At 49.1% G+C, this 26,335-nt stretch overlaps 1 protein-coding gene across 1 annotated transcript; it reads right to left on the bottom strand.

The window, feature by feature from the left end:
* Positions 1-277: 277 nt before the first annotated feature.
* LOC122391847 (sal-like protein 2) lies at positions 278-9,655 on the bottom strand. The gene is made up of 2 exons (XM_043386149.1): positions 9,410-9,655; positions 278-2,949 (listed from the first exon to the last, which is right to left on the bottom strand). Exons 1-2 carry the CDS (start codon positions 9,454-9,456, stop codon positions 1,548-1,550), a joined length of 1,449 nt encoding a protein of 482 aa, XP_043242084.1. The 5' UTR covers positions 9,457-9,655; the 3' UTR covers positions 278-1,547.
* Positions 9,656-26,335: the final 16,680 nt, after the last annotated feature.

The following is a 26,335-nucleotide window of genomic DNA, read 5'->3' as shown; positions in this document are numbered from 1 at the left end:
AAGTCAGCGGTGTGCCGTCTGCAGCTTTCCGTGGGTCGTGCTGCAGCAGAGGTCGCGCTGCGCCGGGCTAAACTGTACATCGAGCAAGAAGGGAATCATCTCGAATATGACCTCGGCGCGGCTCAGAAAGGCGACTGCCGAAGAACGAAATCCCCTCAAACGAAATGTCTTTGATGAGGCTTTTAGGTGATACCCAATTATGTTTTGTTACACTGTTACACCCTTCAATACGTTAGTTATAAAATCGTCTAACTTTTCTGAGAAGCCCGGTAGAATGAATAAATTAGCCATTCTTTTCAAAATATCTGACAAGATTGGTAAAATACTTCCCCATACTTCCTTTTGAAGATTCTATGCAAAAATTTACATAGGTAGATACGTGTTCTCATCAACCGAGTCCTTCTGATGTAGCATTCTGGGGCAATAATGGTAACTTTGAGCTCTCATTCTTAGCTGTTGCATTGTGTGGAGGGACATTTCTTAAAAGCGTGAGCTGCTAATTTTGTGTTGATGCGCAATTACGCATGTCCTTCCTTAGGATATTTAAATTTGGTATGAGTCGATGTTTTGGTGTTTGTGGTAAGAAAAGGATATTGGCAACCAAGTCGCATTTTTCAATCTTGCTATCTATCTCGTCGGAGCATTGAAAATACCGATATAAATATACACCTCCACCAAAACGTTTAGGGAAGCACTGCGGTGCGATCATTTCAAATATTTTGTAAAGAATCTGGCAGACCATTGTTCAACTAATTTCATATACAATCCATAGAAAATGCTTCAAGAAAGCACGGATAAAAATTCCCGGTGTTATTGAGTGTTTAGCGCCGCGCAATGCTTCCCGTTCTGAATAGACGTGCCGGCCGGCTGGTGGCTCGGCCGGCGGTAGGTACAGGGGACGGGGTGGGTGTCGGGCCCACCTGCCACGCCCTGGGTGTGGTGGCACCGTCCGCCGCCGGCGGCACTTTGTACTGGAGCGGCGCGCACTGCCGGCCACGGCGCGGCGCCTCTGCCTGCAGTGTGCTACGTAGGGCGGTGCCGGCTGCGGAAGTTACCGACGGAGGACGCCCTGTGTCGCAGGGGGGAGAGGAGCCACGGCGCCTCCCATGGCAGACGGCCAAACGAGTCCGGCTGGCCCGAGTTATGTGGCCCGCGACGGCCGCCGCAGAAATCCGATCCCCCTTCAGTGTCTGAATATTATGCAGCGCTCAGCGGGGCATGATGACCCCGTGTCAGTCGTGCATGACCACACCACCTAGCAAGGCACTGCCTTTTCACGATTCTTTGTGAAAATAATCTAGCCTGAATCGGCCTTGCCTCACCTACGGTCACACACAAGAGTTTAACATTAACACAAGCACGCACGCGTAACAAGAACAAAGAAAGGTCGCGCGGGCACGCCCCGATAACAAATCACAGCGTCAGCTCGGCAGCCATGCTCCTGAGTGGCGTGCCAGACAGGGGTCTAAGCTAAACGGTAACTTCACACCATGGTAACACTGCTGGCGTCCGCATCAGAACGCATCGCCCCACCACACCGGCTCGCTCTAGCGCTTGGCCGGCGGCGTCTTGGGCGAACTGTGGATGTGCACGTGCTTGGCCAGGTGCGCCTTCTGCCGGAAGCACTTGTTGCAGAGGTTGCACTGGAACGGCTTCTCGCCGGTGTGGGTGCGGATGTGCACGTTCACCGAATATTTGTCCTTGAAGCCCTTACTGCAGATGTGGCAGAAGTGCAGGAGACGCCCGCGCGACGGAGGGGCATCACCCTCGGCAACGTTCCGCTTGGCGTACTTTCTTTTCCGCGCGGCCTCCTTCTTGGACTGCGACTGGGGCGAGGTCAGAGGACCTGGTGGGCTGAACACGTCCTGAGAGCCGGTTACTGGCGACAGGGCGCAGTCCATGCGGACCGGGCTGCCGGCGGGGGCGTCACACGGGTACTGCGGGGGTACGGGCGCCAGGCCGCCGCCGCTCGTGTACCCGTGAAAGCCACCGGGCGGGTAGCAGTGTGGCAGTGGTCGGGTGGGTGGCGACGTGACCCGCGTCGCCGGACTCAGGGTGCCGCGAAGCACTCCCTCCAGGATCGAGGAACCTCCCTCTGGGCCGGCCCAGCGCGCGCTGGGTCGTGCCGGGGCAGGCGCCGGGCCCAGCGGGCGGCTGTCGTTCACCGGGGTAGCCGGGGCCGGGGAGGGGCTCACCCGGGTCAGAGCGGCGGCCAGCTCGTCTAACCGCAGTGCCTGCTGGTACAGCTCCTCCGGGTCTCCCAGGTAGTCCGTCACCATCTTGTCGAGGTCAACGTCGTGTGTCTGCGTCGGACCGTGACCTCCTGCGATGCCTGACCCGGGGTGCAGCGGCTGCAGTCCATGGAGAGCCTGCAGACCGAGCAGCGCGTCTTCCTCATCTTCGTGTGAGCTGATGCGGGGCCGCAGCTGGGTGGTTGACGGTGGAGGCGGCGGTGGTTGGGGCGAGGGCAGACAGTCGGTCTGAGGTGGCTGCGGCGGAGTCCGGACGTCCGAGTCAGAGTCAAAGAGCTCGGCGCCGGAGTCGCTGAAGTGGTCCGGGGAGCTGGGAAGTTCTGACGACCGGTAACAGTGCTGCTGCTGGTGCTGCTGTTGCTGCTGATGCTGATGGTGGTGGTGGTGATGCTGTTGGTGATGATGCACCTCCTCACCCCAGATAGGCTCGCTGACGCGTTTCTCATCGACCGGCCAGTGTCGGAGCTCGCTGCTGAAGCCGGTGTGGTGCGCCGGGTCGGCGGCCCGACCCAGCTGCGAGCCGAGGGTGCTGAGGATGTGACCGATGCTGTTGGACATGTCGGCGTCCGAGTCCATGTCCAGCCCGCCGGCGGCCAGGTTGTAGAAGTCGTACTCTGCGTGCGGCTCCGTCTTGCCCAGTGTGTCGGCGGCGGCGATACCGGAGCCCACGCTGCTCGAAAGCTGCTGCTCGTTGTTCCTGCGAGAGAAGAGGGACACATGGTCAGATCGCAGCGTCAAACGAATGCTTCATTTGCTTTCCATATATCGATAGAAAATGGCTCATCTTGTCGCCTTCTGTTCCCTTTTGATTTAATCAGATTCAAGGTGTTTACTCTAGATGCCTCTAGCCTTGTAAACCATTACATATATGTAAATCGGGTCAAATTATTCAAAAGGGGATTCCCGTGTGCATGTCAAAACATTAGCAGTGCAGCCGAGACTAGCGGGAAGCTTGACACTGCTTCTGTTAGTCCTGCAGCGCGACAAGCTGCCTTATTTGTGTGGATCAGGATCAGTCTGGAGAAGGCGGCATTTGCTGCAGATACTTCTCACGGCACACAGAAATAATACAGGGAGTCATGTACGGTGTCGAGCGGCGGCGACCGCAAAGCGGACTTGGCTGAGAGTGCTGACATTGCCTGTGGAAACGTTATCTTTCCATCGCCTTCAGTGACCTTTGCTCGGATCATGAAATTCCTGACCGGCTGCCGCACCGACCGCTCCGTGGCCGTCTCAAGATCACACCGGTAAACCGACGTTTTTTCGAAGTTTCGTGCCGATTTATAGGAAACGAGCGCTACTTCCCGCGCGGGCCGACGTGATCTGACCGTTACAGCGGCGGTGGGCGTCCCGGGTTTTATCCAGTAGCCGGCGTTCTCCGTACTGTGCGAGAACCACGAGCCGGCTAGAGGACGGACCGCTACGTGCCGCGCCGTCTGCAGGAGACACTCGTGACCGTGGGCTGTTGGTGTTTGGCGGCGAAAACTGTGTCTCACGGGACCGTTGGCGCTAGCGGTGTCACGACTGCAAGGTGACGACTGTGGTCGTAGGCCGCGGATTGTCTGGCGAGAAGTGTAGCATCTGGATTTGTGAAAGCTTAGGCGAGGTGCACAGAAGAGACGTGAGAAGCAGACTAAAGAGGGATCAGATGCATAGTAACACATACATCATATTTACAATCTAGAAACAGTGTTAAGTTAATGAAAGTAAAAGGCTTATGTAAAGCCTTCTGTATTAGAAGTTAACATATTGTGTGGGAGAAGAATTATTTCTTTTATTTTGCGTTTGTGTTTTAATCCACTGCTTTACTGTGGGTTGGTCTATTTCTTTGTCGTGGTCAGCAACAGAGGTTTCACCATTTTTACTCCGTCTGTATCTGGAGGAGTGGGTGGTTTTACCAGAGCTGAACCCGTTTAAGAGCGTCACTGGCGGCTCCCACCTGCCCCGTCAGTCCTCAGGTGGCCCGACTCCCTCCCCTTCCCTCTCCCCTCCACGAGCCGCGGCCGGCCGCCCGGCCCGGCGGTCAACTCTCACTTTTCGCCCGGGGGCGATGGTCCGCGGGCACGCGACGCGACCGCCGCGGAGCTGGCGTGGTGCCAGCAGTTCCGATTTCCCTTTTGGAGCCGGTCAGCTGAGAGACACGCGGGCGAAGGCCGGGTCGGGCGGCGACCGCAGGCGGGTGGGCAAGCAGTCGAGTGTGACTTGACTAGCGTGGGTAGGAACAGATGGGTGTAATGGCTATTTGAACCAGCTATGATTGTAGATACGGATCTACGCTGCTTGCCAATTCATATTTGTATGTGTACCTATCGATATTTACTGAAATAAGTTGAACGGCAAAGTCCACAAAATTTCTCCAAATAAGAAAGAGGACCAGAGTGCTGCTCATCCCGTTTGTTTGCGTTGCCGTACAATATCTCAGAGAAAAACATAAAAAGTGGGCCCCGCAGCGACCAATGTCAAAGATACAACCCTTTTGAGAGTACCTATGTGAGAAATCAGTTTTCAGAAAAAAAGGCCAAAATTTCAGCATCATGTATCTCGCCATTTCGAAGATATTCAAGCAGAGCCTGGAAGTGACAAACCCCCACCTGCCACTAAAAGGGCTAAAGTGGGCCAGCTAGCATTTAGAAATACCGAAGCCTCACTTAGCCGCTCTATCGCTACGCCATTTTTTATATGTGCGTGATATGAATGTGTTCAAGTTAAGACCACGTCGCATTCACTCACCAGTGAGGCCCGCTGTTGAATATTGTGGAAGGACGCCAAGGATCCATGAGTTCCAAACACATGACCCCGCCGTACCCAAGAGCCACTGAGGATGACCGCTCGTGCTGCCGCGAGGGGCGCCTGCTACCAACTGAGCCTAATCCGTACGGTGGCACCGGTTATAGCTTACCCTGTCATTGGTATTCCCCCATGTGGAATGCTCAATGAGGGCGAGGATTACCCAGAGATGGAGATAGTTGTGCATCATGAACGACCGGAGGTGTTTTCCAGGTTCCGGCTGGCAGGACATCAAGCTCAGCTGCGTTCTGTGCTGGGTGTGGCCAGCCTGCGTGGATGATGCGTATGGAAGCCTTGGATTTTTTCATCCGTGTTCTTCCCTCGAGTAGACCCTCTAGATTAATGACAAGAAATCCGATAAATGTCGGTGCATTGTACAGGCTTGAAATAACCGATTAGCTTTGACCCACACATAGGCGCCATATGTGCTTCTGAAAGTTTACATTTACCACTACCTGACGCCATAGAGGACAGAACATTCTTCGAAACATTTCGGTCGGCATTTGGCCACCGGACAGCTCGTAGCGGGATCGCCGGCGGCCACACAGACCCACATGGGAACAGTCGGAGCGACTGTCGATTTTTACACCACTCGTCAGGCGGGCCGGGCGTGATCCGCCTTTTGGGCTAATCTGCGTGTCATCGGCCTGTCGCGCCTTCCAGGCTCGCGGATACACAGCAGCTCGCATACGTAGCATGCATGCAGTCCATCGCCGACAACCGGCTTCCATTGGCCGGCTGCCGGAACAAGCAAGGAAACCGCCACCAAGATTCCAGGATAAAGACCGACCGCGTGCTTTGAGGTAATTAACTCTTATGAGCTTCATTCATTTTGCGACAGCCATGGTAAATTGATTTAGGATGTTTACCATTGTTTTCGCGATGCCAAACAACATTCTTCGGCATTGTGAACGCCTGCTTTGTAGGTTCTTCTCGAGGTTTATCGCGCTTTGACAATGTAAATCCTGCAGCAAGACATTGCATCACAGCCGTCGTGAGCAGAGAGGGAGAAATGGAACATAGCCTAATACGAACTAATAGGATGATATCTCTCCTCATCTCTACGGCACGTGTTCTTGGTAATCGCATGCGCATCGCAGGAGGTGACGTCCGCCGTCCTCCGCTTGGCTAAAGGCCTGCGAGACGGTGAAGAGCGGTAGATCAAGGCGCATACGATAATGCACTTAAACCTGCAGCAAAAATAGGACTTTGAATTTGGTATATGTATGCGTCTGATGTTACTAGGTGGAAATGAGGACAAAAAAGCGAGATTTCACTCAGTTGAGTACCTGCTAGACAACTCAGCCCGGCTGTAAATCCGGTTTATTTTACACAGTGACACGGAAGCTATTCAGCCAGGCCTTGGCTGCAGGAGTCTATGAGAATGACTGCCGAGTGGACATCCGCATAGCCGCCACGACCGGCGCGGCTTAAAGCCGTGCGGAGCCATCCAAAGTCGATTAGTGTCGCATTAGTCTCACGACTGCCGTCGTCTGCCTCCAAGGACCTCGCGTCATCACGAAGAGGACACGCGCTCGGCCGGCCAGTCTGGGGCAGGTTTCTTTTTGTCTGCATTCATGATGGTATCGGTCCTAGCATGTGTCTAGCGTGGTCTGGCCGTGTCTCTGAGGCCCGCCTTACCTTCCGCCGCCGCTGACGCATTTGTGTCAGCGCGCAAATGCGTCATCCCTCCCCTCCCCCGCTGCAGAGCCGGACTGCGGACTGTCCACTCCGCTCCAATGACGTCATAGGTCGGTCAGGGCTGAGGACGACATCGTCGACCCTCGGCCCAATCCGGTATGTCGCGCAGATCTCAGCGGTGAAGCGGGACTCATTAGACTACGCAAAGCCTTGCTATTTCAGGTATACGGGGCTGTTCTGCGTGGAATCCAGCAGGCAAGGGATTATCTGCCGATAGCACTGGCAAAGCTGCCTCGTGCTGAGCGTTTTAGGGGCCAGATAATGATGCATAATCCACGATAGTGTGTCCGCGCTTCGGGTGATGTTTAACATGGGAATGATTGATATGCTGCTTATCTGCGTTATTAGAGGCCATGTTGCCTTGTATATGAATAGATATGACATTGAATCAGATGCGTAAGTCATGGTATGCTCATTAGTACAATCTGCATTAACAACTCAGTAGTTTTCTTGACGCGGTAGTCCGCTCAGCATATCAACTGACCATAAGTTAGATGTGCATCTGCAGTCGGATCTGGCAGATGCACACTAACGGCCCATTAACGTCAATTACAAGCAGATTTAGGTCTGATTTTTACGTGCCAGCCACTTGGTACTACGGCAGCGCCTTTTGATTCATCTGCCGTGGCTCAATCCCTCAGCCTGGGGGCGACCGGGGCCGGTAGCTGGACGTTTGTCGGATTGAATTTTTACTGCGCCATTCCAGCCGGTCTAACCAATGTCATCTTTCATGTTGCCAATAAAATGCTTGTAAGCTGTCGGCGACCGCTGTTGCCTACGGCGAACGGGCGGAGGGTCCGATATTTTTCCTGAGAAGATCTTAGACAGAAGCCGTGCTAATGCCTGAAAATGACAGATTCCCGGAGCTGAACATGGATGCTAGATCACCGCGAACAACGGCGATAAATGCTAAAGTGGAGCGTTGACAATGAAAAATTGGGAAGTGTCGTATTTTACGATGATTTATGTTATTACTGGAACCTACCTGATGAATAAATTGGATTAGGCTTCAGTTCTTGGAATGAATCTTAGTGAATTTTGTCGTGCGGCAATGGATTTATTTTTTTTTGTCATTTTTTAATTGAGCTGCATTAAAAGCAAATGCTCACGGGGTTAGTCAATCTAGCCCAGAAATTTGCTCGCAAAGAAAGATGCAAATGTTGCAGTTTTCAGTCCTGTTCATCATCCCGTCATTTTCAGTCGGGCCCGGCGTCAGTTGCATCTCCATACAGCTGTCGCCGGTCTGGCACTCGCCAGCCGCGTGTAGCCCGTGTGTGCCGGCCGTTAGCGCGCCGTCTACACCGGCACCACCCCCACCGGTCGGTGATTAGGAGCGGGCAGCGGCGAAAGTGACCAGCCGACTGCGGGCCGACCACTTCCCGGTCCGCCGGCGGCTGTGCCGGTTCGGTCGGAAGGCCGCCGCCGCCCCCGCCCCCGCCCCCGCCGGAGTACAGTGCTGTGACGCTACCGCCCGGGATGATGTGACTAACGGGATGAGATGGTATGATAATGTGACTGACGGGGCGGGGTGTGGTAGATCGAATGACGAGTCCGGACTTCCGCCACCCACGGCTCGACGTGTGATCAAGTGTTCCTTTGTGACGAGCCAAAAGGTGGGTTGATGCTACTTGATTCACGGAGTTTGTTGGATGGGAGTCGATGGATCTACTAGTCATGACCATTGTATGATTGGCGTTATGCTATCAATCACTCCAATAGGTATATAAAAACAGATACCGTTGGATATTGTCCCTGGATTGTCATGCAATGGCTAAGCAAATATTTCCCTACTTTCTGCAAGCAGCTGCCATCTCTTTTCTGCCATCACCGGGGCTGGCAACAAGGAAGAACAACGCATCGCAAAAACGTGGCTCAAGTGATTATGGTCTGTTGTTCCGTGCACAAGACAGTGCAATTGCGTGATTACATCGACTAGCGGCATGATAATGGCCTGGGATACTCCGTAAGCCTTTGTTGAAAGCCGCATGAGTTTTTGTTTGACGTCAACTGCTTGCGCGTTTTGATGGTGTGAGCATATTGTGTTGTTCAGCGCTGCTTCCTGGTGGTTATTTTGCAGGAGATTGCAGGTAAGTTGTATGCGTGAGCAGACATCGATAGGCATGAGCCAGAGACCGGTCTGCGAGTGACTCAGAATTTTGATGTGTGTAAGTGCCAATGTTCCTTTTTTTAGACTGTTTGTATTCAATTGGAGTCTAGTGAAGAAATGTTAGAAGCCCATCAAAAAGTTTTGACCCACTTACATAATGTATCTTTCAACTGATACACCGTCTTAAAATTACGTTCAGTGGTGTCAATGAATACAAAGAGCATGTTTGTAGAAACGTATAAAAGCACTGTTTAAACCTGCCTCAGATTTGATGTTTTGCTTGCAATGTTGCAATGTAATATGCAGTACATATTTAATTACCTTCAAATGAATTCTACACTTACATTAGTCGATAAGATGCAACGCATTCCACAGAAATGTCAGCATAGAATATGTTGAGGCCTACCTGATCACCAGCAACCTCACGACCAGTATTGACGGCGACGGCTTGACCTCATGAAACATGCATCATCCCACTTTGGGAGAGCCCCCAGCACCGACTATTATCCCACCATGACCTACAGCACCAGAGTGTCTGTTGGACTCGCCGGCGCGTGCTCACCTGAAGAGAGTCCTGCCTAGTGTCGGTAGAACCATAGCGCTGCACATAGCGTCGCCGAGCCGGCGGGGCACAAGTCACTGCCACCAAACGCTCTGTGGCGCGCGCGCACGAGCGAGCGAGCACTGCTGCGATGCGACCGCTGCGGGCGACGGGCGGCGGCACTCTGACCGAGCGGCGGCGGCGCCGCTACCACTGACCGGTCTGGTCTCCGGCCTTGGGACCGGTGGGCCTTCCCTGGCGGCATGCGGCCGCCGGCTCGGCTTGTGGAGGAGTCCGCCGGCTAGAGCGTCGGCCGTGTGCCCCGATTCGGCTGCAAGATAGTGTGCCGGTGTGCGCCGGTGTCGGCCGGGGGTGCTGACCGCGCGGGAGGAGGCGAACTGTCGATTTCGGTGTCGTTCCCCGCCCCCGCCGTCATCAACTCCCGCCCCTGTCGTTGTCGAGTTCCGCCCCTGTCGTGGCAAACCTCACGCCCCTGCCGTCATCAATGCTCCCTAGTCCCTGTGCTGCTGTCTGATGACTCCTGTCGGAGTCAAAGAGCCTGCCTCACTGTTCTAACGGGATGTGATTGGGGAAGACTGAATTTGAGTGTAATGCGTGCTCGTGTTTGGATTTACTTGGTTTGAATCGATTGCTAGGTTTTAGCAAATAGGGTCAACCTGAGCCGAGCTGGGCTCTTAAAGATGATTGGTAACTATCTGAAGTTTTTCAGATAAATGAACCAAAATGCATTGATTTGCGCGAACACAGCTATATTTTTGAGAAGATATAATACTCAGGCTCAAACAACCTAAATTGTGTTTGAACGAAGTGCAGCTTCGAAACATCTTATGGTCATATTTTGTTTACGCATCATGATGATAAATAAAATGCTGCTTATATGAGCTCTGAACCTGTCTATTGTCTGAGGTTTTCACTGGCATTCGGAATGCATCGTATTATTGGTAGTTTCGTCTATTTTGGCATTTGGTTGGCATACCAACCCGAAAGAGATTTGACAAACAAGCCATTTTCGGACCTGTGTTTAAATACCGAACACCGAACGGTAAATTAGCAGAAGCACGGTAGCTTCTTGATTGGTTCATTCTTTTGGCTGCGCTGATCAGCAGCTGATTGGGGGCGAGTCTGCGACGAGTGACATACGGACACCCTTGTATCGCCACGTGATCGCCGAGCACCTGCGGGTCCTCGGCTGGCCACATTCCTCGCCGTCAAAAAGGACCGCGGCATTTTAAAACTGCTCACCGACTATAATGAGCGCTTCCTTAAGCGCAGCTCGTGGTAGAACTCCGACGATGTTGCCCCTGGAACCGGCCACGCTAATTCCTCTTTCTTGCTACAGGCTAACTTTTAATAAGCTTTAAACGCAAGGTAATGGATTCCGCTTAGTGAGGCTGCTACGCACCCTGTCATAGAGGACCGCACACGAAGCCACGCCAATTGGTACGATTGGTATGATCAGCACTGTCTGCCGTCGTTGAAACACGTAATAGCTCTTAGCTGTGAATTTGCTTAGTGACGGAAAAGATGGAGGCTATATCTTCAACAAGCTTACTGAAGAAACTCGTAAAACAGCACTGAAAATAAATTAACACTCGCGTGCCGGTGACACGAAAATAAGCACCAATGAGAGGCGTTTTGGTAGGGTGTAACACAACTCAACTGTGTAACTGTGGGGTGTAACGCCGAAGAATGGTGCAATTAATCGGTGTTCAAAATCAACACCGACAATTAACACCAATGCCACCTCAGACCAACCGACGCTACGGATAAATAACACCACCATTTGGTGTCAACACCCCGTGACAGAGACGTTATATCGCATACGCCACACAATGGTGTAGCTCCCAGTTCATTGATCTCTAAACGGTGTTACTAGCACCGTTACCATGGATCGGATATGGCCTTGGATTCAAGGTCAGCCGGCCGCCGGCCAGCGCGAGCGGCTGCGCGTGCACATGCGTAAATTCAAATGAACGGCGGCGTGTTGATTCGCGCTTCAGTTTGAGTCGAGTGATGCGGGGCTGTGTGGAGACTGGAGGTGGTGTGAGATAAATAAGTGATAAATAAGTGTGATAAATAAGTGTGAGATAAATAAGTGTATAAAATAAATAAGAGGTCACGTAGATGCCACGGTCGCCAAAGCGAAACGCATGGTCGGTCTGCTGATCAGAAGCATGCAGCGATCGGCCGTTCCGCGCCGCGCCAGGGTCAGTTTTAAGCCTTTACTGTCTGTGTTTTACGCTCATGTTCGCTCCATCATCAAATACTAATATATATATATATATATATATATATATATATATATATATATATATATATATATATATATATATATATATATATATATATATATATATATATATATATATATATATATATATATATATTAGTATTTATATATATATATTTATATATATATTAGTATTTATATATATATTAGTATATATATATATATATATATATATATATATATATATATATATATATATATATATATATATATATATATATATATATATATATATTTATATTTATATATATATAAATATATATATATATATATATATATATATATATATATATATATATATATATATATATTTATATATATTAGTATTATATATATATATATATATATATATATATATATATATATATATATATATATATATATATATATATATATATATATATATATATATATATATATATATATATATATATATATATATATATATATATATATATATATATATATATATATATATATATATATACTAATTCATCGAGCTGCAGCTATACCAAACACCGGTGTATCTCCTTCACAACACCGGAAGGAGGTGTACCCAATTGGCTACTAACACCACACATTGGTGTAAAGGTATTTGTTTGGTACCCGTAAAGAAGGTGCAAATTAATGGTGTAGCACCTTTTTTTGGTGTAAAGACGTCGTGTAGCACCACAAACTGGTGTACTTACAGTGATTTAACGCCATACGCCAGTGTATGTGCCTGGTGTTACACCAGGCTTCAGTGTATGCCTACACCAAAGCTTGGTGTTGAAACTACACCGGTGCAGGTGCTCAAAAACGGTGGGGTGTAAACATTTCCTAAAAAGGTGTAAACACCAGGAGCGGGTGTGAATTTATTTTCAGTGAGGTTGAAGCGAAATTCTACAAAATAACGTTCCGTTTTTTAAGTTGGTGACAGAGCCTGTACTGCATATCATCAGTCACACACATGCCACAAGCTCATTCTCTAATAATCTACATTGATCTCTAGCCTGGATACATGAAGACCATGTCACTATATGCTCCCGACACGGTGGAACCATGCAATGCTGCAGAGCGTAGCTCCTTGAAAGATGTTTCATGGGAGACTGCATAGCATCACAAGAGCATATCCCCGACTGAGACGGAGACCACAGCTGCGCACAACAGCATGTCCTCCCAGCTAAACCCTCGCATGTGTGCGGCGTTTGCCAGCTTCTAATGTGTAGGGGGGGGGGGTCGGTTGGACCCCCCCCCTTGCCGTTTGGCCCCTGATCGAGCTAGAGCTTCGCGGAAAAAACGAGCGTGTTGCCCGTGACGAGAGGAAGCCGATGATACCCAATTTTAAGGTCCTAGGTCATCGGGTGACCTTCCAGGTCAGGTCAATGACCCAAAGTCGGGAAAATCGGGACCTGTTAGAAAGTCGTAAAGTGTGGCTGCTAAGAGGTTTTTCGGGGTGCTGATCACGAATATCGTGTTAGTTTTGATCACAGACGATGTCTTGAAGCATTTAGACCAGGTCGGGTCAGGTCAGGTCAGGTCAACCAGTAGGCGTCGTGACGGGTAATCGTAGTACGTGTCAACCGCCTCTGACAGCTTCGTAACATGTTACGAAGTCACCAAAACTACTTCGTAAATGTTCAAATGGTTGCTAAATTCGAATTCAGCTCCAAAAACTAGCCTAGAAACATGTAAAACTCGAAAAAGTGACCCGAGGTCACCCGAGGTCACCAAAGGTCAATGACCTGACCTGACCTTCAGGTGACCTTGACACACACGGGAGTAACATCAAATCACATGTTTGAACGTTTGAAACCACAAAAAGCTTGCAAACACGCGGCTAGTGCGAGCCGACATACGCGAAATCGAGATTCCGGCCAAACATGGTCTCGGAAAAGAGGTCACAGGTCAAAGGTCATTTGGGTCAGGGTCATGAAATTTACAGGGTAGGTGTAAAATTGATCAATGCGAGGGTACTGAAAGTTTCGTCGCGATCGGCCGCTTTTTACGCGAGTTATTCGCGAAAAACCATGGGGGGGGTCCATCCGACCCCCCCCCTACACATGCGAGGGTAAATCCACGGGCGACTGCATCGACGCACAAGCACATATTACAGCGACTGCAGCCTGGCATAGGATAGTAGCTCCCACTCGATCACACAGCAGTGGCGACGAACTTGGCCAAGGCCACACCGCGAAGCTGGATATATCTGAACACCTCATGTCAGCAGCTTGCGACAGTCACGACTACGCTACTGTGTATTGCAGAGTCGGCCGCAGAGTGAACTGTGAATTGAACGGTTGGGCACGAACCCATGGGCACGAACGTACCGTAGTGTAGTGGTAACGACTAACGAACTACAATATGTCATGCTTTGAATGAGATGTGGGGTGTATATTGTTAAGTACTGATTTGCTGTATGCTGGAGGTTGACAGTTGACACTTCCAATGTCACTCTTCAGATAAGCCTCCAAATGTCAGTAAGCATCACTGTAAGTAAAACACACATGTGGGTGAACCAACACCATCTTGACATAACTTTAATGGGTTGCATGTTTTTTCCTCATTTGACCTGTGATGCACCAGTCTCGAAAGGCTTGGCAATTGTGTAAATACTTCAAACAGGGCTCTTTGAGAAAGAACAGATTTGCACAAAATGTCTCAACGTTCATAGTTGCACCATAAAGTGCACGCGAAGGTCATGTCTTTTAACAAAAAACATCTTTGTTTTTTATTGCTTTTTATTCAAAAGCAGCTGCATATTGTACTGTGCATTATGTTTATTTTAGCAACCAATGACGTACCTACACAGTACATGTAGGTACTGGTTTTTGCTTTACGAATTTGATGGTTTCTTGGTGCGTGTCAAATGCACACGCTTGAACAGGCCATTTGAAGAGTACTTTTGCGAATGCATCGATCGGATCTTTCGCCTTTGATCTGTTTTGCCTCTTTTTTATTTGATACTGCAACTTGTTTTTGCATGTAGCTAAGCTCGCTACTCAAGTGTCGGGAATTCCAAATTACAGGCCACTGCTAGTAAGTTCAGGCAACTGAACAGTTAAGCTGTGTAGGACACACGTAACCAGTTGGTCACACGGAGTTTTGAAAGCTTCGACTGAACAGTCCTTTATATATAATTTTTGTTACGTTAGCATTCCCACTAGCACCCAGCTGTGATACCACGCTAGGGTCATGTGCATTTGACATTTTCTAAAACAATTTTGTTACGGAACATCATCTATGGGATGCTGTTTATCCAATATCCTTTTTTGAAACAGGAGGGGAAATGACAGTTGTGGCATTCCACGATAGATCGACCAAAGCTGTACACCCTCATATTTTATTTTTGCTCAAAATTTGTCTAATGGGCTGTTATGGGCGGGGAAGCCAGCTGTGCCAAGGATTTTTTTCTTCGAACACCGGTTTCCGAGATATAGCCTCAGGCAATTCCTGGAGGTCACGCTGCAACCCTATGTTTGGCGGCTTATAACTCAGAAACTATTGGTTTTCAATGGTAAAAACTTTATATGGTTTAACTTGCAATCAACCAGCGAACGTTTTGGCTATCTCGGATTTTCGATTTTTGAAAATTTTGATCACGTGACATCTTGATCTTTTTTTCGAAGAGTGACCTCGATATTTCCCAACTGAAAGTCGCAATTTTGTCTGATGACGATTAAAGCCTTATCAATTGTCATTCATATGCTACAATAAAAAAGTGGCTTTCGGCCTGCATTGACCTGAGATCAGGTCATTTTTATGACCTGTCCATTATTACGAGCGGGAGCGACAGCGAGATCTGGAGACTAAAGCAAGATAGCGGCAAGTGGTAAACGATACAGGATTCACACGGATAAGGTCTACAATTTTTACTGAGGTCATTTTTAGGTCAGGTCAAAGATGACGTCACAGGGGTAAAAAGGAAGTCAAAATAGTTTTGGCTGTACCTTTTGATCTAATAAAGAAAGAGACGTAGAATAGGCACCAATCCGTTTGCTTTCGCCTAGCGCCAGTTCGTTTTGAATTTCGATACCGATGACCTGAGGTCAGGTCAATTTCTTGACCACCCCATTGTAAGTCAATTGGGGAAAAATCAGCTCCCTTATTTTTACACTAAAACGCGTCGGAATTGCCTAATATACCATGAGTGTCTCCATATGCGACTAACTTTGACTACCTTGAGACCTGTTTTGCTCTTGGTCAACTGTGACGTTGCTCTTGGGTCATGTGACGTCATCAAAGGTCACCAAATGTTTTTTGCTAATAACTCCTTACAGGTTTGAGATACAGCCGCGCGGATAGGCTCATTGTGTTCAGCTCGTCAAGGCCCATCGAATGATATACATGATGACCTTAAGGTCACGTGACCTAAGGTCAACTTTTGACCTTGACCTTTCGAGGTCAACATACACATGTTTCGATGCGGATCGACGAGAGGATCACGATGGTGCTGTTAGTTTGTACCTAGCTGGGATACTTCGAAAGTTATTCGAGAAAAACTTCATATATATGTAGTGCCGCCATTTAGACTTTCTTTTTACCCCTGTGACGTCATCTTTGACCTGACCTGAAAATGACCTGAGTAATAATTGTAGACCTTATCCATGTGTACCCTGTGCCGTTTACCGCTTGTCGCTATCTTGCTTTGTTCTCGAGATCTCGCTGTCACTCCCGCTCGTAATAATGGGAAGGTCATAAAAATGACCTGACTTGAGGTCAACGCAGGCCAAAAGCCACTTTTTTATTATCGCATATGAATAACAATTGATAAGGCTTTAATCGTCATCAGACAAAATTACGACTTTCAGTTGGGAAAATATCAAGGTCACTCTTCGAAAAAAAGGTCAAGATGTCACGTGATCAAAATTTTCAAAATTCGAAAATCTGAGATGGCCAAAACGTTTGTTGGTTGATTGCGAGTTGAACCATCTCAAGTTTTTACCATAGAAAACCAATAGTTTCTGAGTTATAAGCCGCCAAACATAGGGTTGCAGCGTGACCTCCAGGAACTGCCCGAGGCTATATCTCGGAAACCGTTGTTCGAAGAAAAAAATCCTTGCCACAGCTGGGTTCCCCGCCCATCACAACCCATTAGACCAATTTTAAGCAAAAAATAAAATATGCGGGTGTAAATTTTAAGTTTTTTTGGTCGATCTATCGTGGAATGCCCCAGTTCAGTAAACGATGAACGGCGCACTCAAGATTGTCGGCGCTGCAAAGGAACGCGAAACAATTGAACTGTTCCAGCTCATAAATGTTTCTTTGCCCTCAGCCAAGGACGCTAACCAATGCACGAATACAAAGTGATCAGCAAATGAGAATATTGCTTCGTGACACATGCGATGTGTCGCCATTTTTCTTTCGCGTGGGAACGTGTCCAAACTGGAAAAATATTTTCCCCGGTAACGACTGTGGCTTCCTTATCGGTCACAAAGTACATACATACAGACATCGAAAACTCGAGCCGCCCTTGAGTTTGAAATATGTCACAGTTGTTTCGGCTATCGTCGCCTCGGATCTGTCTCGGGCAACAAAAACAGTTCGGGGAAGTTATATATACCTCAGTGGGGACGGCGCGGTGGCACGGGGCGTGGGTCTCGCTCCTGCGTGCCGAAGCTGCACCCGCAAATGGTACCCAGAACTCCGGCCACTGCAGCACAATTGGCTGCATATTTATCGATTGTCACGGCCAGGCTACATTGATTCGGGCATGGAAGCTGCCAAGTTGCAGGATTCCGTGGGCGGAATATTCAGGAGAACTGATTAGGCATGGAATGCTGGGTCGCCCGGACCTGTCGCAATAGTTGCATGCACCCTGCCTATTTAATCCAGCTGGCTTTTGAGAACTCGGCTTCAAAAACCGCGCAGATACCGAGGATGGATTTGCTCGAACAGCGACTTAGGCGCGACATATCTCGGCCGCATCTGGGCCGAACAAAAGGCAGGCCGGCGCTTCGTCCGACTCTGCTTGATTGGCGGCGGATAGTCCCACTGGAAAACAGCCATTATCGGCGCGTCTGATACAGTTTTCCTGGCCGTAAACAGGTGCCCCGGGTCGGCGCGATGACTGGGGAGCGGGCAAGGCGCGGCCGGACACGCCGGCTGACCTCACAGCTCAGACTGTGAGCTCGGTTACCTGGCAGTCAGCCGCCGCCCGCGGCCGCAGATAACGCCCCGGGCGGCGCCAGATCCGTCTCTGGGGCTCCTTTACCGCTGGACGGAGTCATCCCCCGACCACGGCAATTCCCGAGCCACGCCGCCCCCGCCATCACCGCTGCCCTCCGCCCACAAGCGACGCCCCTCTGCTGCCGCCGCCACCGCAACCGCCGCCGCAGCGCCGCCGCAGAGCCGCCTCCGCCCCGCCGCCGCCGCCCTCCTGCTTTCGATTTCACCGCTGGCTGCCCGGCTGATGTGGCTGGGCAGGGGTGGCAGCCGGGCGGCGCCGCCCGGGCCGACCTACAGACGCCACGGTAATCCAGAGCACGACAAACAGCGCCAACTGACGGACTGGCAACAGACAGACTGCGGCGGCGGTGGCGGCGGTGCCTGTTTGCGTCCGTCTGTGGACAATGGAAGGGGTGGGGTGGGGCGAAAAGCGGAGCGGCCCGTCCGGGAGGGACGCAGTGGGGTTCGGGTGTGTGCCGAGTGCCGAAAATACCCTGGGAACTGGGGCGTAGTGCGTGCCGGGGAGGGTTTGGTGACTTGCTCTCCTCTCTAGGTGCACTGCGGTGGAGGTGTGGGTTGAATCGTGGAGCCGAGGGAAGGGAAGTGTGGAACGCGCTGGGGACAGAGGGGTGGTATTGACCATGCCGGGGACCGACAGGCTGCGCCGCAGGTCTGGGCACCGCTCTGCAGTTGCGTTTGGAAGGCATGCAGCGCCCGTTTGCGCATGGGAACAACAGCGTGAGAACCACGCCCTAGGCTGCAACTCCGTCAGCTTTGAAGTAGGAGCGATATACGAATTTTCCTGTAGTAACAAGCGCACTCATTTTATTCGGTTTTGTCGTGAGTTGTGAGTTGTGTAACGGCATACGCAAAAGCTGAAGTTATCAGTACTCAAACACGGAGTTCTGTCGCCCTGATCGGAAGATAATATGGTACTGACATGTTGTGAATCTGGAATCGACGGATTCGACCGAACCATGTGTCTACAATTGATTTCTGGTATCCCAATGCAAGTTTCCTTCACCAGAAATCCAACCAATCAACATTCTCAAAAACGTCCTGCTGCGGATCAAATTTAGGGGAGAATTCGGTATGTTGCCGGCACGCCTCGACCTTGACACCTGTTCTCTGCCAAATAGGGGTACAGGAACGTGGTCAGCTGTCACCAGGCAGGTCCTCGGGCTCGATTGTTTCGGCAGCGGACCACGTCAGCCCCGCCTCAGTGGTCGCGCCTACGTGTAACATGTTTGTAGACGATTTATCAAGCGGGAATTTAAATGGAATTCCGTGTCAGTCGCACCAAAAATGAATTTCTGATTGAGGAGGTAAATAGCATCGATGTGTCTACCGAACGACTCTTTCAAATTACAGCGAACTTTTAGTTTGACTTTTAAGTTGGTCATGCAATTTTCAAAAGTCGTTTCCCTTAGAAAACCCATAATGGAACATGGTTCCTTATGAAACTGTGTGCTTGCACTTTGCAGTGCAATTTGAAGTATGCGCGGCGCACGCTTGATATGAAACTTTTTTTGTTAACCATTATATTGATACCAAACATCATCTTTCAAAATACACACCATCCACCGTTTTCATTGAGAATCGGTCATCTTTCCTACTGGTATAGGTTCCAAGGGCAGACATTTCCATGAACTACTATCGATGAAATTTGCTTTCCCGCTTTCTCCGATAAGCAGTTTTTCAGCGAATGACGTACATACAGAGTGACGGCAGTTTGCTGCGAGTGACGTACAGAGGGGATAACGGTGGATCAGTCGCAGGCGGTCACCACAGGTTGTTTGGTCCACACCTCACTGCACTGTGCCTTGTGACCACTGCGGTGCGATTGATGATCTTCAGGTGCTGTTTGTTTTCAATATTTTCGGATGTCCAGCTTCTGAGTAATACGGAAACTCATAAAAGCACGTATCCATGCAACAGCTCAGAATGCCGTTAGTGATTAACTGTGCACTGTGCAGGTTTCTCTAAATACTTATCTGCGCAGGTGTATGAAAGTACATGATATTTTCTGTATTTAATTGTGTGGTAATATTTCAATTGATTAATTTTACTATTACGACTCGAGATGCCTTTAAATTTTTGCTGTTCAGGAGTGAGTTAGAAACTAGCGCTGATTTTTACTCGTTCTATCCATGTCAATGCTCCCATTCTCAAGTAAGTACTTATTCTCCTATCCCTTCTTGAATCCCCCGTCTCCTATTTCAGTTTGCATCCCCACTCCGATCTTACGCTCCCTGTTTCTTGCCCATATCTACGTCCCATGTTTCGATCTCTGTCTCCACTCTTCGTCCCCTGTTCACTATCATCACCCCGTCCCCCGCCCCCTTCCCATGCCTGTGCAGCATCCCCTGTCCAAGCTGCAGCTCCGAGCGTCTGGCTGTCCATCCGACGGCGGCGCGGTAGCCTATTTACTCGGGAATGTCGCTGGCCCAGTGCCGGTGATTGCATCACAGTCCAGTCAGTGGGACAGGCGCGCTGCTGTCGGGGCCCCGAGCCCAACAACCCGGCGCCGAGGGGGAGCATTCATTCTGGCCAGGGTTCATAATGTCCAGGGTACGATATGCCCAGTGTCGAAATGGCCAGTGCCTTGAATGGGCCAGAGTTCATAATGTCCAGGGGTTGCATGGTCCAAATGCGGCCAACTGGCTGCAGATAGGGTATATTCAAAGAGGCCAGGGTTCATACTGTCCAGGGCACAATGTGTCCAGTGTTCGAAATGGCCAGGGTTCATAATGTCCAGGGCACGATGTGTCCAGTGTTCGAAATGGCCAGGGTTCATAATGTCCAGGGCACGATGTGTCCAGTGTTCAAAATGGCCAGTGCCTTGAATGGGCCAGAGTTCATAATGTCCAGGGATTACATAGTCACTGAAAGTGACGTCATTATGTAAAAAACACGGAACCAGCTCAATGCGAAGCAGTGCAGTGCCGAAGGCAATGCCTTAGGAGAGATTACAGGCAATAGTAAATCAAATATTTTTAGGTTAAGTGGTTATGTATCTGGCTTCAGGCCGAAGGCCTGAAGCCTGATGCATAACCACTTAACCTAAAAATATTTGATTTACTATTGCTTGCAATCTATTCATGCGAGAAACTATTCCCTTATCCCTGGTAGGCAAACATCATTACCTTAGGTTAGGTTAGGTTAGGTTAGGTTAGGTTAGGTTAGGTTAGGTTAGGTTAGGTTAGGTTAGGTTAGGTTAGGTTAGGTTAGGTTAGGTTAGGTTAGGTTAGGTTAGGTTAGGTTAGGTTAGGTTAGGTTAGGTTAGGTTAGGTTTGGTTGGGTTGGGTTGACTATGTAATCCCTGGACATTATGAACTCTGGCCCATTCAAGGCACTGGCCATTTTAAACACTGGACACATCGTGCCCTGGACATTATGAACACTGGCCATTTCGAACACTGGACACATCGTGCCCTGGACATTATGAGCCCTGGCCATTTCGATCACTGGACACATCGTGCCCTGGACATTATGAACCCTGGCCTCTTTGAATTTACCCTATCTGCAGCCAGTTGGCCACATTTGGACCATGTAATCCCTGGACAATGTGAACACTGGCCAATTCAGGGCACTGGCCATTTCGAGCACTGGACACATTGTGCCCTGGACATTATGAACCCTGGCCTAAATAATACGCACCCGCGCCGAGACACCCCCACATCCCCTCCCCCTCCCCTCCCCCAGACTGGTTCGGCGGGCCGCAAGAAAACAACATCGGCCATCTCCGGCCCCGGGCGGCAGAGGCGCACAGGCGCAGAGGCCCGTGGTCCCTCCGTAATGGGCCAGGGATTAGGCAAACAGGCGGCGGCGCTACCGAACGGTTGCCAAGGAAACTAGAGCGCGGCTAGGTAGCTATCATTTGCTCGCTGTTTTTATGACGTCTTTGTTCCGATATTTGGGAAAGTTTGTCGAGTTTTGTGGATGAGTCAGCTGGAAGAACGAAAACAACTTGTTAGCGGTGTCGATTTGACTTCCAGCGATGCCGTAGATAGTACGCTTCGATTCGTGACAAGGATACTAGATAGATATAGGCGGGGCAACGTCAACGCTGCATTGCCGATCGACAAAAACCGTGGCCGAGACTTTGTAACCCATTGGATAAGGACTCGAGAGACTGCTGGGCTGGACGAACAAATGTAAAGCCGGTCACATACCATCCATTCGGCACGCGATATTGCAAACTGAATCAACTATAGATGAGTAACGCTCCGTTTTCATTTTATGGAAACGGCTAGATTCTGTTCTCATTCGGCAAGCACCAGTCTGGCCATTTTATTGATTTTCTCTTTCCAGGAATCCACAATAGTGCGAGTTGACACATAAGCTACTTATGATAAGTGATGAAGTTAGTTATTGAGCTGTTAACTGGTGGCAATATTCGTCTAGTGTCGTTGAAAAGCGCATTTTGCTCTCAGAAACCAGCGCCTAGAAACAAACACACATGTTAGGCACTGGGAGCCTACAGCGCCAGAACAAAGTCCTCTGCGCATTAAGTGGTCACTGATGCGAAAGGACCTAAAACAATTGCAGGAAATAGAAAAGTGAAAAATATCAATGTTCATTGGCATGCCTGTCACTCAGTGATGTGTTGGAGGTTTAGCACTAAACGGGTTCTAGCCGTAAGTGAATTAAAATCGATAGAATGCCTTGCCCGCGTCGATAGCTTACGCACGAGGACGGCACGGACAAAGAATAAGAAGGTCGTGGTTGATTGGCCCGTAAAATGCTTACAAAGAGCACTGAGACATTTCTAGGCGATGTCGCTGGTATGTACTCAATGTGTTCGAACCGTTGATATTTACCAGATCCACGCCGGATTAGATAAATATTGAATAAAGTGCCGCCGACAGCTCACATATCCTATTTTGCTACTACGCCAATCAAAATTTGATTGCTATCATTTTTAGTCCTGAACTCCCCAAAAAAGATAATCGTTCGGTTATTCCATGATTAGAGATAGTAACAATTATATAATCTCGTAACCACCAACGCAGTGTAAGTTCCTGCTATCGAACTACGCTGTTGAAATGTAAAGTGGAAGGTAACATTTTCACCTGCCGATTGCCTTTTCACTATGCAATATGTGGGTATTCGTTGCATCACATCGGCTGGCACGCAGTGAACCACAATAACGGGATAGCCCAGTGGAACGCAGTTTGATTTGATTGTTTACGACCCAAACTAATGCAATATCACTTAGAGGCCCATAAAAGTATTCACAAAAAATGTGAGCGTAACACTGCGATCTTTCCCGTTTGACGAACAATGCTCAGTGTGTGATGGTTGCGGCGAGCCTAACCTCGCTGCACGCGCCAACAATACTGGCAGGCCGGAAAAGTCGCCTGCAATGCAGTAAAGCTCTTCAATTATTTTAGATTATATTTTAGAATGGAAATATACATACGTGGGCGAGCCTTACCTAACGTTTATAAGCTAGCTGAATCAAATGAACGGCAGGAGAGATGGTGGCTTTTTAGAATTCGCGGCTGGCATAGTTGCTAACATTTTACAATCTATCACTCTTTTTCAGCTGCGGGCATTTCATTTTTTTTGTGGGCATGACCATAGACCTATTTATACCGAGCTATAGGTACAGGGGTCTATAGCATGACTTACGAGCATTGATAGGAAATCTCAGTTGCAATCTTACAAGCGGTTATTTGCTATTTTTTGTTTTGAAGTTTTGATGACCTGAGCAGGTATCTGATGTTGCCTTCAGAAAAGGATAAACAAAAAGTGTAAATGTGGATTTTCTCCAAATGCTCGGGTTTTGAGCGGGGAACTATCAAACGGGAAGGGAGTATCCAGGAAAACACGTCTTCTTCCGCACGTGCGCCCTGCTCCGGCCGGAATTCCTTGAAGTACCAGCTCGTGCTTGGTGTGCTCCGATGGCCGTCGCCGCCGGGAACTCCGCGCGCCGCAGAACTCTCCCGGAACTGGGGCAGCGTGATAACCACGCCTCGGCAACACACACACCTTTCTGTCTTTCATCTGGCCGCCTGACCGCTTTCTGGCGGTGGCTGCCAGCCACGGGTGATTTTTCCCGGCCTGTGGCTTCGTTTTGTGCACGCACCCCCGGGAACAATCAATAGAGAAAACTGGTCACTGGTGAAATGGGTCGATGGTCCGGGTGGGGCACGAATGCTGGGGGTGGGGAAGAGACTGCGCCTGTACTGCAAGGCAGTAGGGCAACTTCGGCTGGTGTAGCCTGTTTGACTGGGTGCGCACAAAACGGGATGATCACGGTTCAGTTCAGTGACCTAGCCGGCCGGAAAATGTGTACTCAGTCACAATTGACGCCAATCAATGCAATTCATCATCGCTGCCAGGGTTTTACCGTGCATAACACGTGTTCTGGAGACCTGTTATGCTGATCTTCAGACGCTCTGGATTGGCCGATTTGACATTTTTGGGGAATTGTGACTTTGAAGCTGAGGTAACTGCATGCCGTTTGATACATGACTCAGCATTATTTTATGAGCTACAAAGACTTATTTCCAATCATGAAGCATCTCTAATTTCAGCTTTGTTTTGTATTCTTTGCTTAAAGAACTTGGCAAGCTATCACAGGGGATCGGTTCTACCAGTCGACGTTCACCTCATTTGAAGTCTACTCAGCTAGAAGCGGCATTTCTTGTTCGGCTCGGTTGGGACATTCCAGCATGGCCAACAAACGTGCGTCCTAAATTTAGCATCAGTTCTGTCGGTCATTGACGTCCTGTTATAGCGCTCGGACCGTCTGTGGGATGTCCGTTTGTGTTTGGAGGTAAGGAAAATGTGGTTGGCTCACTAAGCCCAGACGGCAGACGAGGACCCGTGGCCGCCCCGTGCCGAGCCACGCGTACAACGGCTGCTGTAGCGGCAGGGATGGTATTCTGGGCTGAACGGCGGTGGTTTGACCCTTACTGCTGCTGAGCACTTTCACGGAGTACGGTAGGCCACCCTCGGGGGATGGTGTACTCTGAATATTGAGTGGGACAGACGGCAAGAACGGCTCATTCATGGAGTAGTGTGTTGGCCGAGCTACGGTGATGTGGTGATAAGTGCCGTGTGTGCGCTGTGACTTGGATATTCTCCGAGGAGGATGGTACTTGATGGCATGTTAAAAATTGCGTAATGCACTGCGTTGCATGGCTAAATGAACGGTGTGACTAAGCCTTGCTTCGTCAAGTGCGGTCATTACGTTTTATTTTCAGTAAACACAACTTGCACCTCCAGACCGTTGAATGCGTGCAAGTAGGTTTTCAACCAACGAACGTAGCTTCTACCGTAAGAATGCATGATTTATCTTTGCACTTTACTTAGTGACATACTTGTCAGCATGGTCAGTACTTATTCAGCAGCATTACAAACACTGCACCACGTATTGACCTGGGGTAAATGTGCGCACTGCGCAGGTCACTGATAAGTATTGCACAATAAACCCTATGAATCACCGATGACTACTGCTTTGACCGCCGGCACGCTATGTCACAGATAAACTAATTTTCTGATCGCATTCCTGCATTCTTTATTCGATGCACGTCCTTGATTCTTTTTAATAGACGACTAGCACAACTTAACTTCACGGGGCTAACGTGCTCACTTATTTTTGCGCTCAAAGCATGAGTTCACCGAGCTCCACACCTCTCGGGGCGTTCCACGACAAATCGACAAATAAAAAATTAAATTTGCACCCTCATATTTTATTCTTCGTTGAAAACTGGTGTAAGGGGTTGTGCTGGGCGGGGAAGCCAGCTGTGGCAAGGATTTTTTTCTTCGAACAACGGTTTCCGAGATATAGCCTCGGGCAATTCCTGGAGTTCGCGCTGCAGCCCTATGTTTGGCGGCCTATAACTCAGAAACTATTGGTTTTTTACGATAAAAACTTTATATGGTTCAACTCACAATCAACCAACAAACATGTTGGCTATCTCGGATTTTCAATTTTTGAAAATTTTGATCACGTGACCTTTTGTCCTATTTTTCGAAGAGTGACCTTGGTATTTTCCCCACTGAAAGTTGCAATTTTGTCTGATGACGATTAAAGCCTTATCGATTGTCATTCATATGCGATAATAAAAAAGTGGTTATCGCCCTGCGTTGACCTCAGGTCAGGTCATTTTTATGACCTGTCCATTATTATGAGCGGGACCGACAGCGAGATCTCGAGAATAAAGCAATATAACGACAAGCGGTAAACGGTTAAGGGTACACACGGATAAGGTCTATAACTTTTACTAAGGTCATTTTCAGGTCAGGTCAAAGCTGACGTCACAGGAGCTAAAAGGAAGTCAAAATAGCGGCACTATACATATATATGAAGTTTTTCTCGAATAACTTTCAAGGTATCCCAGCTAGGAACTAACTAATAGCACCATCGTGATCCTCTCGTCGATCCGCATCGAAACATATGTATGTTGACCTCGAAAGGTCGAAAGGTCAAAAGTTGACCTTAGATCACGTGACCTAAGGTCAACTTTTGACCT

The sequence above is a fragment of the Amphibalanus amphitrite genome, unplaced genomic scaffold (assembly GCF_019059575.1).
Source record: "Amphibalanus amphitrite isolate SeventyFive unplaced genomic scaffold, NRLGWU_Aamphi_draft 000458F_arrow, whole genome shotgun sequence".
NCBI classification, from domain to species: Eukaryota; Metazoa; Arthropoda; class Thecostraca; order Balanomorpha; family Balanidae; genus Amphibalanus; species Amphibalanus amphitrite.
This window is presented reverse-complemented; position numbering and strand designations above follow the sequence as displayed.